We start from the raw sequence: 14,312 nt of genomic DNA on the forward strand, positions 1-14,312 counted from the left end.
CTAAGTGAAAGAAGCTAGTCATAAAGGACTATATATTTTGAGATTCCATTCATATAAAATGTCTAGAATAGGCAAACCCATAGAGACAGAAATAAAATGGTGATTGCTTAGGATTTGGGTAACTGGGGGAAATGGGTAAAGGATTTCTTTGGAAAGTGATTAAAATGTAAAATTGTGGTGATGGTGGAAAGAATCTGTGAATATACTCAAAACCTGTACACTTTAAATTGGTTACTTTGTGAATTATATGTTAAAGTTATTATTTAAAAACAAGAAGTATTCTAGGAATACAGTCCTGCTCTCAAATAATTTAATATCATAGCAGAGACGGACATAAACATTTTGAGACATGCATGAAAGATTATATGAGCACACAGAGTAGGGCATCTGAGCCCAACTAAAGAATTTGGAGATGTTTTCCTTTGGTGGGAAATAATGCCTGAACTGAATCTTGAAGGAAAAACAAATTATCAAGGTGAAGTGAGGTAGGACACAGACTAGCAAAGACACAAGTTTGTGCTTAATATAGGAATTGGGAGAAGTACTAGGAGAAATCTGGCCTTTTTTCCTTTCTTTCTTTTAAAGCAACAATTTTTATTTTATTTTTTTCCCCATCACCATTTATCCCCCATACACCCTGTTCCACTTCCACCCAGCAATCTGGTATTTCTAATCTGCAAATACAAGGAGGAGAGTGCTGAGCCCAAGTAGCTTGGATAACAAACAGTAAGAAAAGAACAATGCATAAGTGAACTGTGAGTTATAGCTTAAAATTCAAAGGTGGACTCTTACTGAGGAGGTGACAGCTGAACTGGGTCTTGAGTCAAAGATCTTAGCGAGACAGAGAGAAGCAAAGAGATGATAAAGAACTCATATTCAGAGTACAGTAATTCCCTCCAACCAGAGTATAATGTCAGGACATGAGAACAACAACAAAAAGAGTAGATCTCTCGGGTCCTCATTTCCAAGATGACCAAGAAAAGAAGGAATAACAGTTGTTCCAAAAAAGGCCGAGGCCCATGTGCAGCCTATTCGTTGCACCAACTGCACCGGATGCATGCCCAAGGACAAGTCCATTAAGAAGTTTGTCATTCGAAACATAGTTGAGGCCCCAGCCGTTCGGGACATCTCTGAAGCAAGTGTCTTCGATGCCTATGTGCTTCCCAAGCTGTATGTGAAACTACATCACTCTGTGAGCTGTGCCATTCACAGCAAGGTAGTCAAGAATTGTTCTCAGGAAGCCCAGAAGGACCGAACACCCGCACCCCAATTTAGACCTGCGGGTGCTGCCCCACAACCTCCACCAAAGCCCATGTAAGGAACTAAGTCCTTAAGGAGTGAAGAAAAGTTCTCGGGGGGGGGGGGGGGCGCGGAATAAATGGAAATTGTACTTAAAGAAAATAAGAGTAGATCTGAGATTATGGAGGTACTTATGTAATAATAACTAACATAAAATCCATGCCCATGTACTTTCCATCCATTATCTCAATCCTTGCAAGGAAACGGAAATCTAGGAAAATAAAGTAACTTGCTTAAACTTCACACTGTCCTAATCCAACTTCACACTTGTCCTGCTCCTTAACAGACCAACTCCTTTGAATTTCATTTCATCAGTATGAAAAGCCATAAGAAAGTTTTTTAGCAATTGCCACTTTATTTCTTCTCTGTCTTCTCCTTCTAATGGCCTCCGTTTTCTGTTTTGGGAGAGCAGAAGGGAAAATGGAGAGGGGACTTTAACTCCAGAAAGCGTTTCTGATCATCCTCCCTCTTCAGAATGGCCAGTCTCATCCGAATCGCAAGCCCTCTCTTGCATTTAGGGGCTTCAACACTATGATCGCTCTGCTATTTACATAAGACTGTTCTTTTAAAGCTGCAAGAGCTTATTTTGTGTTTTTAACCTTCTTATGTAAAGCAAGTACTAGTAGCATCCTTATTTACAAATACCGAGAAGGAAGTTCAGAGAGACCAAATGATTAACTAGGTAAATCACAACTCTGGGCGGCGACTTCTTTTCCTGTAAAATGCGGTCGTTGATATTTATCATTCTGGACCTGCTCAGAGTTGGCAAGCAATTCAGAAGCAAAATTAGTTTAACTCAGACGTATCTCTACTAGATCATTGTGGGAAATAAAGTCCTGCGCTCCCCAGGGCAGCCGAGGTGGAGTGCGTGCAGCTGCGGAACGGATTTTGAGAGCGGTGGGGACGCGTTTTTAGAACGGACCGGAAAAAGGAAGTGTGTTACACCAGCCAGATGACCCACTCCCGTTGCTGCGGGCGCGGCGCGGGGTCCGTGGAGTTCCGGCTGCTCCCGGCGGGCCTAAGCCCTTGAGTCACCGGTGGCAGGTGAAGGCGACCGCAGGCTCCTAACCTGCTTGATCCGGCGGCGACCGGACTGGCTGATGACTTTGGCCGCTGCCCTTTCTCTGTTCTTGCTGACCTTGGCCCAGGGTCGGAGCCAATGGCGGCTTGGGCCACTGTCTATCTGAGCAGGACCGCTGCACCATGCTTGCGGGCTCTAGGTCCTGGAGCCCAGGCGGCTCTTCCGTGCGTCTCCCCAGGCTCTCAGCCCCATCCCCCGGGCTGTGGCCCCGCTCGGGGCCGGACGCTGCACCTCACCACCGCAGCCCGCGCTGGGCACAACAAGTGGTCCAAAGTCCGACATATCAAGGGTCCCAAGGACACCGAAAGGAGTCGCATCTTCTCCAAGCTAACTTTGAGCATCCGCCTAGCGGTTAAAGGTGAGAACCTGACCGTCTCCCACGGCTGGTCCTACTGCCCTCTCCGTGCCCAAGGCCTCATTTGCCTAGTTTGTCCGGGAGCTGGGCCAGGGCCTATCCCCATCCTCGGCCCGTCATTGTCCTAAAGACAGAGTAAATTAAAAACTTTTCTAAAATATTTCTCCTCCATATTCCATACAAACACTGGATAAAGTATTCTAAACTAACTGAGAACAAAGTGGTGACTTGCCACTCTTCTGGGTGATGATGGAGTATAGGTCTGGAAATAATTAGATGAGATGACTTTACTCATTCTTTTCTATCTCAGAAGGAGGCCCCAACCCTGAGCTCAACAGCAACCTGGCCCACATCTTAGAGGTGTGTCGCAACAAGCACATGCCCAAGTCAACGATTGAGGCAGCGCTGAAAATGGAGGTGTGTCCTCGATTTGACATTCTTGTTATTGATCAGAGCCTTTACAGGATCCATGTCTGCAAGGCCACCAGCCACTCCTTAAATTATCAGAGAGAAGGGTAGCAATGTGGTTGGCACCTTCAATCCAGAGCCTTTTGGTGGCTCTCCTTGGCCATTGGTTATGGGAGCACAATCAGGAATAGGATGGATAGACAGTGTACAGAGTCATAGAACCTAGGACTGCTCAGCTGAGTTGTGAGATGGGGTAGAAAGAGTGAGCACAGTGTGGGGAAAGTTCTGATGTTAGACTGAGGAAGGATTTGTTTTTCTGATATTTATGCACAAAGGAGAAAAGCCAGTAGAAAGAGGGAGAGTTCAGATGACAGTGAGAACGCCCAGGTGAGAGGACCTCTTCCTCTGGACAAGTGGGAAGGATCTGAAGAATAATCATCTTAATAGCTAATAGCTGAGTGCTGACTGCAGGCCAAGCACTTTGATAAGAAAATGGAATGCATTATTTCACCGAGTCCTCAGAACAACCTTAAGTGGAGACTGAGACACAGAAAGGTTAGGTGACTTGACCAAGTCACACAGAATTGACAGAACTGAAAACAGATAGACTCCGGAACCTTGCTCTATCACAAATATTGCCTTCATGTTGGCCTGGTGTAGATAAGGTGGTAGAGTCAGGGGATTTTTTCCCCCCACTTGGTGGTGGTTTATTTCCTTTGTGCAAGAGGAAGGGAGAAGTTATCAGTTGAGAGTTCCTGGGAAGGCAGCAGGCAGGGTGCTTGAAGAAAGTGGCAAGGATTGGATGCATGGGCAAAGTGGCATGGGAGATCCAGATGAGATGGGTCATTATAGTTTTTGATCAATTGTTTGAAATTTGGAGGCCATGCTATTTTCAGTGGCTCTTGTGAAAAGGCACAGGTATGCAACTTTGTGTAGCCGTGCTCAGCAGCCTAGGGGTGGGAGCACAGGTGGATCTCATAAGGGATAGGGTGAAGGAGGTTGAGTTTTGGTTGGAGTTACAAGGGTGGGTAGGTGTGAAATTCTGCTGGGGAGAAGAGGAATCAAAGCTGGGACATGGCTAATTGATTGTTCAGGGACCAGAGAAACAGACTCCTTTCCAGGTAAGAGGTAGTACTTCTAATTACCTTAAATGTTGGTCCCATGGGCCTCCTCTCGGGGGGGGGGGGGGGGGAGACACAAAAATAAACACTTGAGAGCTTAGGCTCAAGCCCAAAGAGCCCATTTATGGAGTCAACTGTATGGGTGGTGCCTGTGGTTCTGGGGAGGGAATTGGGAAACAGGAAAATGTGCTTATGTTGTTTTTTTGCAGAAAACCAAGGACATTTATTTGTTGTATGAGGGTCGAGGCCCTGGTGGCTCTTCTCTGCTCATTGAGGCATTATCTAACAGTGGCCCCAAGTGCCATTCGGACATCAAACATATCCTGAACAAGAATGGGTAGGTGTGTGGGGAAAGTGGAGGAGCCTTTAGGTTCTAATTCTGTGCAAGGAAAGTACTGTCCTCTCTGGTACTGGTTCAGATTTTATGCATTCTTCATCCTCAGCAGAATCTAAATGGGCTAATTTAGTCTTCCTTAATGTGTTCTGTACTAGGTAGGATCCAAAAGACTTGTTCCTAACTGTAGAAGGAGCTCGTTATCCCATCTCATCTATAGCCTTATAATGTCCACATCTTAAAATGTACCATCAGGAATGGAATCTAAATGGCATAGGAACTGATGAGCAAAGTCTTTGCATCCTCTAAACTTAAGACAGGGCAGCAAATAGAGGGTGGGGATATATTTGGATTATTCCCTTGCCCAGTGGTGGCTGCATCTTCTTTAGGAAGAGAGCTGCTCCATGTCTGTATATGCTCCAGAGGCGAGGTGGCAGAGAGACATGCAGTGCTGTGTGGAAGCTGAGCGTCTAAAGGCATTTGTTCTGGCCCATTTTTTTTATCAGGGGAATGATGGCTGAAGGAGCTCGCCACTCCTTTGACAAAAAGGGGGTGATCGTGATTGGAGTGAAGGATAAAGAGAAGAAAGAAGTGAACCTAGAGCGTGCCCTGGAGCTGGCGATTGAAGCAGGAGCTGAGGATGTTAATGAAACTGAAGACGAAGAGGAACAAAATATTTTTAAAGTAAGTATGAAGCCTTAGTGTTTGGTGGACTTCCAAGAGGACCCTAGGAGATGCATTAAGGCATGCCTCACTCAGTTTCTTCTTTCCTGCACCTGGGGTACAGATGAGATAAAAGACTTCACACATTGCACATTTATTACGTGAATACTGGGTAGGACTTACTCTACCCAGGACTGTGAGAAGGATTCAGAACAATTGAAAATGACATCTCTGCCAGTGAAGAGCTTAAGCCAAGAGACATATTATAGTAGTTCCATTCAGGTTTTGTGACATTCTGTCTAGCTTTGTCCTGTTATCTCCTGGCTCCTCATCTCTTGACTTTGCTTTGTCCCTAGTTTATTTGTGATGCCTCTTCACTGCATCAAGTGAGGAAGAAGCTGGACTCCCTGGGCTTGTGTCCTGTGTCCTGTGCGCAAGAATTCATCCCCAACACAAAGGTGCGGCTGGCTGACCCGGACCTGGAACAGGCCGCCCACCTCATCCAGGCTCTTGGCAACCATGAGGACGTGATCCAGGTCTATGACAACATTGAGTAACCAGACTGTATGTGCCCTCCAGCTCCTTCCTAGGCAACTGGCAGCTTGTTCTGGAGCACAGGCTTCTACAGTGTCCTCTAGACTGAAGTAGGTCTGCAGCCTAGCAGGTTCAAAGGCATAAGATCTACAGCTTTGTGGGCACAGGAACCCCATACTTCTCTGGGGCCTCTTTGTCAGCTCCGCTGGTGTCTCAGAGCCATCCTGGATGAGTCTCCCCATTCCCTCCTGGATGCAGAGTGGGACTAGCCATCTGGTCAGACTGTGATCTCAGGAAGTTGGCCCTTCTGGGGATGGTAGGTGCTGTGAGGGCCCATATACTCTTAAATAAGAGTGATGGATCTGTGTTGCTGCATTGTTGTGTATGGCTCTTGAGTTTTCCTGGGTTTGTGTCCAGCTGTTAGGACCCTCCTGACTACCTTTCAAGTCTATAAGCCTAGTTCCACTACTCCAATCCCAGGACTGTGGTTTATGTTTGTTTTGTTTTGTGGTGTTTTTTTTGTGTTTTTTTTTTTATTGACTATAGGAATGTAACTCTCTCCAGACACTCTATGTTCTAATGCTGGTCTAATGGCCTAAACCTGTCATTCATTCATGCAACTGATGTTTATCAAACACCTACTATGTACCAGGAACTATACTTATGAAGAGCACTAGCTGTTCAATTGGTACCCTGTGTTAGATCCTACTCTAAGACATAGGACCTCAGGGGGAGCTGTCCTAGGCCAGTGCAAGCTGCTGCACATGCATTCTTATTCTCTTTGTGTGCCAGGGAGCTGAAGGCTCTGGCTCAATAGGAAATCAAGTGCCAATGATAAGAGACTCCTGCTTTGCCCGGGCCCCTGTGGGCTCTCAGATTTGTTAGAGTGGACCAGTCAGCAGATTAGGTTACTCTCAGAAAAGGCCATACCAAGCTGGTTTAGAAAGCTCCTTGGTCCCCAGAATGCCCAACCCTAGCTCCTCTTCATCCCTAATGCCAGATGGTGAGGTACTGGGAACAGGAGAGGAAATGAGAACAGAAGGCTGAATCAAAAGCCTGGCCAGGTGGGAAATAGGGCCCTTTGTGCTTTTTGCTTCTAATAGTCACTTCTGGGTTTAGAGAGGCCAGGAGTGTCAACCACCTGTTCTGGAGCCCATCAGCATGTCAGGCCTGGACTGGCTTTTTGATCCCTGCTATTCAGCTACTTATAATTGTTTAAGCCAGTCTGAGCTCAGAGCAATTTTCATGAAGAAGTCTCAGGTAAATGAGGATGGAAAAGAACTAAAACGAAATTAGTTATAGATGATTACTTCAGCTTCTAGGAAAAACAGATTACTAATTCTTTGATGACTTAAGCATCTGAAGAGTGAAGGCTTGGGAAAGGAAAACCAATGAAATAATCCATGATCATGCCAAAGTATATGCTCTTATACCTCCTTTCATTATCATCATACTACCTGGGATTCTTATAACTTATCTAAATATCTGAATAGCACATCATTAAAATAGGGCAACTTAAAAGTTTAAGTGCTACTTCATAAATTATAATACATTTTATTTATTTGCTATTCACAACAAACCTAGAAAATAGTTAGGCCAAGTATTTTATGTACAAATGGCCTCATACCAAGCAGGTAAGAACAGGTCTAATACTACATCTTGTATTAATAGACCTTAGTTTACAAAATAGCTGTTTTGTAAATGTTGAGTATAAACTTGGAGGAATGTGATCATTTCTGAATTAAGGAAGAGAATTTGCTACTTATGTGGAATAGTGCTTTAATTGATAGGATTTGTTAATAGGGATTCTTTAACCAATTTTCTTACATCAAGGCATACTAGATGGCTCTGTACTGACCCCTGGTGGTGCCTTAGCCTTTCCTGCAGTTAATATGGAAAAGGCAGAAATGAAACCTTATTTGAACTTGTTCTGCCTCTAGATCTGGTGAAAAGACCCTTACCTATATAGGGTAGTTAAATAACTATTTAACTGAATAGTTAAAGATTGTATGGGTTATTCTGCCACTAGCTATTATTTCTCAAAGAATATGTCAGAGTAAATATTTACAATATAATGTTAAATGGAAAACAAAGATGCAAAACTATATTGTATGGCCCAAATTTAAAATATGTATCAAACCATAAAAATTCCTTTTTTAAAAAGACTAAAAGGAATTGTACTAAAATGTCAAAACTGGTTATCTCTGGATGGTAATGTTATAACTGAGTTTTATTTTCTATAATCATGTATTACTTTCATCAGGGGAAACATTAAAAAAAAAGAAGAAGAAAACTAGTCACAATATTGTCCAACTAGGAGGACAGCATGTGAGGGGATGGGAGTCAGACATACCTTAAAGTCAAAAGAATGGGCTCTGGTCCTGGCCTGCCCTTACCTTATCTTTGGTCACTGCCTTAGCAACATAAAATTATTTAGCACTTTAGAGCTGGCTTGGGTTCATTTTCAGGCATCCTTTCAGTGGGTTGGAGGTATCTGTGATAGGCTCTATCCATTGCTTTGACTCTTAAAAGAAGTGTTCATGTGGTATGTAACTGCCCCCCACCCTCTGCCAGAGGCCCTGGCTGAATGGAACAGGAACAGTGAAGGCTCTGCCTCCAGCCCACTATGACAATTCAACCATGTGGTTGAGTTACTTTCTTTTCTGTCTCTGAAACATAGCATAGCAGTCAATAAAACATCAAACTCTAAGAGATCCCAACTTTAGACTTTTATTTGAATTCTTGGAGACTGCTCTGGAGACATTCTATAAAGAGAAATGAATCAGTAGTTTTGACAAAACAGAGTGTTATGAGACACCATACTGGTCTTGACAAATCACTTTCTCTATTCTGTCTCCAGACAGTGAATGGGATAGCAATTTTTTCTCTCTCCTTTTTTTCTCTTTCTGTTGTCACTGCCAGAAAGGTAACATTTACTGTTTTTTAAGAAGCCAACCCTTATTGAAATATATAACAATAGAAGTCCCATCTAATCCCATTGCCTGCAATATAACTACCATTTATCTATATTTATTCTACTCATTGGAACTAATCTGCTGGGGAAAAAATTCTGACTGTCAGTTGCTAGAAACCTTGGATCAGAACTTAACCTTTCTGCAGCTATTTCTTCAACTGTAAAATGGGGATTAAAGTACCTATTTCATAGAGTTTTTTTGAGAATTAAGTTAACATACATGGTGGAGCAAAAGTAGGTTTACAGTTGTGAGTATATGAAAAACAATTTATTCTTTTATTTATTTATTTTTAAATATATTTTTATTGACTTCAGAGAGGAAGGGAGAGGGAGATAGTGATAGAAACATCAATGATGAGAGAGAATCATCAATCAGCTGCCTCCTGCATGGCCCCTACTAGGGACTGAGCCCGCAACCTGAGCATGTGCCCTTGACTGGAATCGAACCCAGAACCCTCCAGTCTGCAGGTCAACGCTCTATCCACTGAGCCAAACCAGCTAGGGCTCTTTTATTATTTATTAATTGTATTATTTTTCCATATGAACAACTATAAATCTACTTCTGCCTCACCGTGTATGTTAAGGGAGAGTGGAGAAGAGTATTCGAAACAGAAAATAGCACATGGTTTAGAGGCAAGAGTCACACTTGAGGAATTGCCAGTGGTTCTGTGGTGAGAAGTAGAATATCAATGATGGGGTTGGTGGAGGTGGGAAATGGGAAAACCTGTGGCTAGAGAAGGAATGGCCTGGGTCCTAAAGGGCCTCTTTAGCTATATTCACATATTCAATTTAACCTACTGGCAATGGGAAACTAGTTTTTAAGCAGAACATGACAGATCAGGTGTCTGTTTTAAAAAGATCACCCTTTAATGTGAGCACACTAAATAATCCAAGTAAGTGATTTTAGTGGTTTGAACTAGGGTGGTGCTGCTGGGGATGGGAGAGGAGTAGACCGACTGGGGACATAGTCAAGATTAGGTAGCTTTGGGGGAAGGGAATAGAGAGGAAGAGCTCTCCAAGGTAGATAACTCAAAGGCATCCAACTTGGGGAACTGAAGATGGACAGAAGAAATGGGGAGGAAACTAGGGAGGAAAATAATGAATTTCATTTGGGCCTGGAGAACTTGAGGTGCCTGTGGGATACTCAAGGGGCAATGGCTCTGGAGCTCAGAAGAAAGTCCATTGTGGTGACTGCAGCATGGAAATGGTTGAAATGGCTGGTTAAGGGACAGACGATGGAAACGAAGCCCTCAAAGAAAGTAATTTCTAGAAAGGTAGAAGTCAGAAGGTTCTTTTCAGCTAGAGATGTATTAAGTAGTTGTATGCTGTTCTCCACTACATAAGAGGCTCTATTCTAACTGCTGGTGATAGAATGAGCAGAACAAAATCCCTGATCCTACATAGCTTATGTTCATCGTAGTTGGAGGAAAGACAGATAAGTAAATACATAATTCGGGCACTATGAACAAAAATAACACAATATGAAGCTACAGGATGATGGAGGGGAGAGAGGCTATTTTGGATGAGGTGGTTAGGAATTCTTTAAGAGTCGACATTTGAGCAGCGACCTGAATGAAAAGCAGGAATTAGCCATGGGACATCCTGGGGAAGAGTGTATCAGGCAGACCAAATGGCAAGTACCTGAGGTGAAAGGGCCTGAGCCTGGTAGGTTCCAACTCTGGTGAGAAGGCCATTGTGGCTAGAGGGCAGTGATCAAGGGAGAGTGGTAGAGATGAGGTAGGAGGATGATGGGGGCCAACTCCTGTTGGACCTGGAAGGCCATGACAGAGTTTGGGTTTTTTTTTAATTAATTAATTAATTTATTTTTGTTAATCCAAACCCGAGGATAGTTTTCCATTGATTTTTAGAGAGAGTGGAAGGGAGGGCAAAGACAGAGAGAGAAACATTGATGTGAGAGAGACACACCAATTGGTTGCCCCCCGAACATCCACTGACCAGGGCTAGGGATTGAGCCTGCAACCGAGGTATGTGCCCTTGACCGGAATTGCATCCGGGACCCTTCAATCCATGGGTCGACGCGCTATCCACTGAGCAAAACCAGCTAGAGCAGCGTTTGGTTTTTATTGTGTGATGGAAAGCCATTGAAGGGTTGACAGCAGGGGTGTGACATGACCTGACTTACATTTTATAAGAATCTGGCTGCTATGTGGAGAATCATTTGTTGGGTGACCATAGAGGAAATAGGGGGACCAGTTAGGAGGCCAAGGCAGTGCTCCAAGAGAGAGGACGGTGGTTTGGACGGGGCTGGTAGTGGTAAGATGTGGTTGAGTCCAGATACATTTTGAAGCAAGAACAGATACATCTATACTAATAAAAGAGAAAAATGGTAATTGGCGTACGACGATACCCTTTTCATTGGCTAATCAGAGCTATATGCAAATTAACTGCCAACTATGATTGGCAGTTAACTGCTAACTAAGATTGGCAGTTAACTGCCAACAAGATGGCGGTTAATTTGCATATGTAGGCACAATGCAGGGAGGCGAAAGGGAAAGCAGGAAGAAGCCCCCTGCCACTGACAGTGATTGGAAACCCAGGGGGGAGCTAAGAGCTGGGGGGCAGGGCAAAGGCGGCCCTGGGGCCGCCTTTGCCCTGCCCCCCAGCCATGATCGGAGAATCAGGTGCCTTTTCCGCCCTGGCCAGTGATAGCAGGAAGTAGGGGTGGAGCCAGCGATGGGAGCTGGACATGGTCGAAGCTGGCAGTCCCGGGAGCTAGGGGTCCCTTGCCTGGGCCTAAAGCGAAGCCCACGATCGCAGGGCCGCTGCAGCTGCGGGTCCCCGCTGCCCGGGCCGGACGCCTAGGCCAGGGGCGTTAGGCCTGGGCAAGGGGCCGATCCTGCGATTGGAGGGTGATGGGGGTCAATGCCTGAGGGCTCCCAGTATGTGAGAGGGGGCAGGCTGGGCTGAGGGACACTCCCCCCCCCCACACACACACCCAGTGCACGAATTTCGTGCACCGGGCCCCTAGTTTTGAAATAAGAGCAGAAAGATTTGTTGAATGATTGAATATAGGGGTGTTAGAGAAAGAGTAAAATCAAGGAAGATTTTAAGAATTGGGTAACAGAGGAGTTACCTCCCGGGGATTTGGTGGTATGGGGAAAAGAATCCAGAGTTCAGTGTAAAGCGTTAAACTGGAGATGTGTTTTAGAGTAGGATAAGTGCTTTGATGAAGAAAGTACTAGGTGCTCTGGTATTCCAAGAGAAGCTGCTGAATAGACCCTTGGATACAGACCATGAAATGGGAGCTAGATTTCTACTGGCATAAATGTGTCTTTTAAAAAACATTTATCTCAGGTGAATAAAATAAAGGGTCAGATCTGAGCCTGAAACTGGCAGATTAGGACCTCCAGCATAAGCCTATTTCACTCTCAACAGAGTGATATCCCCAAAGGGGTGACAGAGTTTGGGTTTTATTCTGGGTGAAAAGAGATTCTTAACGGGTGAAAAAAATCTTAGATAATACAATGGTGTGTGGCCTTCAAAGCTCAACCCTACCTAACAAAATCTCATTCCTCAATATTTAATTTCTCTCATCAGGAAGAATTTAAATGTAATTAACTTGGAGGGTGATAATAATAATAATTTTTAAAAATGGTTGAAAAACACTGGCCTAGTGCAAAAACATTGCCTTTGGGGATCAGATAGTCCTGTTATGAATCCCGATTCTACCATCTGTACATGGTACTTAAGTTCTCTGAGTTTTATTTTCATCATTTAAATGCGAATAGTATTATTGACCTCAGAATGATTAGGGCCCAACTGGTGTGGCTCAGTGGTTGAGCGCTGACCTATGAACCAGGAGGTCACGGCTCAGTTCAATTCCCGGTCAGGGCACATGCCTGGGTTGCAGACTCAGTCCCCAGTGTGGAGCATGCAGGAGGCAGCCAATCAATGATTCTCTCCCATCATTGATGTTTCTATCTCTCTCTCCCTCTCCCTTCCTCTCTGAAATAAAAAAATTAAAAATTAAAAAACAATTATTAGGAAGACGAAATGAGAGGACATTCCTGGCCTATAGTAAATGACTGATAATATTAATTTTCTTTTCCCTATACTCGAGCTCCCCTTCCCAGAAAAAAAAAAAAGGTTATTATGGTTAAGGAACTACAATAAACTGGATAGGGATCTAATCAACAGGGAAAATGATAGACTTAAAAGCTTGTTCAAGACAGGACAAAAGGCCAGATAAATATTTGGGTGGAGGTATAAATAAAGAGGAGTGTAAGGTAATTCTTAAAGCCACCACTAAAGGTTCTTCGTTAACAGCTGGAAATCACATCCGAGGAAGAGAGCTCTGGCATCTCCTTTACATGACACTTAACAGGGCCAGAGGAAGCGAGCCCTAGGCAACTGTGGTGAACATCTGGGTGTAGGAAATGTGGAGGGAAATTAATTATGGTCAATCTCTATTTTGAAATATGCAGCCCGTACAATTGTTTTGGAACAATATTCAGTGGCACAGGGAAAACACTTATAATGTAAGCATACTACAAAACAACCTGAAGCCATTTTTGTCAAATGTTGTATATTTAGGTGGGAAAGATACAATGATCTCTGAGGTGGGATTTCTTTTTCCAATATTAATACAAAGAGCTTGTATTGCTTTTATAACCAGAAAAAGTTTGTATCCCTTCTACCACCACCCTCTCCCCCCCCCCCCCAAAAAAAAAACCATTTGGCTTTGCCACTTACTGGTCTCAGCCCTGGCCAGCGGAGCTCCCAGATTTCCTAGGACCCGCATTCTAGCACTACCCCATTCCTCGGAGGGTGCAGCCCCGGAGGTCTGAGAGCCAAGAGAAGGCAGGCAGTGTGAGGCCGCCCCTGCCTCCAGGCAAGCGTAGTGTCTGCACTGGAGGACTTGTCAGGGGATCGCGTGGAAGAAGTGGCCACACGCCGGGAAGAGCTTAGAGCCAGAACCCTCCCCGCTTATTACGCACCCGGTGTGGGCACAAGGAGAAGGGGCTGGGCACGAGGCTCCGGAACGCTGAGCGAGGAAGGCGGAAGGCCTGGGGACGCATCCAGCAGCTTTCCCAAACTCCAGCCCGAAAGTAGCCGACAGGGAACCGCGCCAGCCCGCGCGCCCGGGAGCCTCGGGCGACTGACGCGAGGAGGGGATGTGGGCGGAGCCTCACGCACGAGCTGTGATTGGAGCAAACGACACCTCCCGGAGAGAGAGGGAGGGCGAGCCAGCGAGGGATGCGCAGAGGCGGGTGATCAGAGCCGTCTACGTGATTGGCTAGCAGCGGAGTGAACCGGGTGCTGTTTAGATGATTGGCAGGCGGTAGATAGCCCTCGGAAACCTCCTTGGCTTCGCCCATTGGCATCCTGCGAGAGTAGGCGGGATCGGTTCTTCGTGTGGTGCTGATGATTAGCTGGCGGCTGAGAGGGTGTTGGGAAGGGAGAGGTGGGGGGGCGGTGGCCGCGGGGGTGGGGGCAGTGACTTCATCCTTGTTATTGGCTGTTAAAGTGAGTGGGGGTGGTACGAAGGTCCCGCGACTGCCTGGGATTGGCGAGCGCTGGGG

General features: G+C 45.1%; 1 protein-coding gene and 1 pseudogene across 1 annotated transcript; both read left to right on the plus strand.

Annotated features, from left to right (window-relative positions):
• The first annotated feature begins 969 nt into the window (after positions 1-969).
• On the plus strand, positions 970-1,994 carry LOC132218563 (small ribosomal subunit protein eS26-like; annotated as a pseudogene).
• Positions 1,995-2,226: 232 nt separating this feature from the next.
• Positions 2,227-7,970, plus strand: LOC132218564 (translational activator of cytochrome c oxidase 1). Its single transcript, XM_059669911.1, has 5 exons — positions 2,227-2,738; positions 3,046-3,152; positions 4,474-4,601; positions 5,105-5,282; positions 5,618-7,970. Exons 1-5 carry the CDS (start codon positions 2,459-2,461, stop codon positions 5,816-5,818), a joined length of 894 nt encoding a protein of 297 aa, XP_059525894.1. The 5' UTR covers positions 2,227-2,458; the 3' UTR covers positions 5,819-7,970.
• The last annotated feature ends 6,342 nt before the right edge of the window (positions 7,971-14,312 follow it).

This window comes from Myotis daubentonii, chromosome 16, assembly GCF_963259705.1.
Source record: "Myotis daubentonii chromosome 16, mMyoDau2.1, whole genome shotgun sequence".
NCBI classification, from domain to species: Eukaryota; Metazoa; Chordata; class Mammalia; order Chiroptera; family Vespertilionidae; genus Myotis; species Myotis daubentonii.

What these genes read in the sequence shown, in the direction of transcription:
- LOC132218564 (XM_059669911.1), top strand. Translation starts at nt 2,459, where the DNA reads ATGGCGGCTTGGGCCACTGTCTATCTGAGCAGGACCGCTGCACCATGC. An exon ending in AGGCAGCGCTGAAAATGGAG is followed by an intron (nt 3,153 to 4,473) that starts GTGTGTCCTCGA and finishes GTTTTTTTGCAG; the next exon opens with AAAACCAAGGACATTTATTT. An exon ending in AGGAACAAAATATTTTTAAA is followed by an intron (nt 5,283 to 5,617) that starts GTAAGTATGAAG and finishes CTTTGTCCCTAG; the next exon opens with TTTATTTGTGATGCCTCTTC.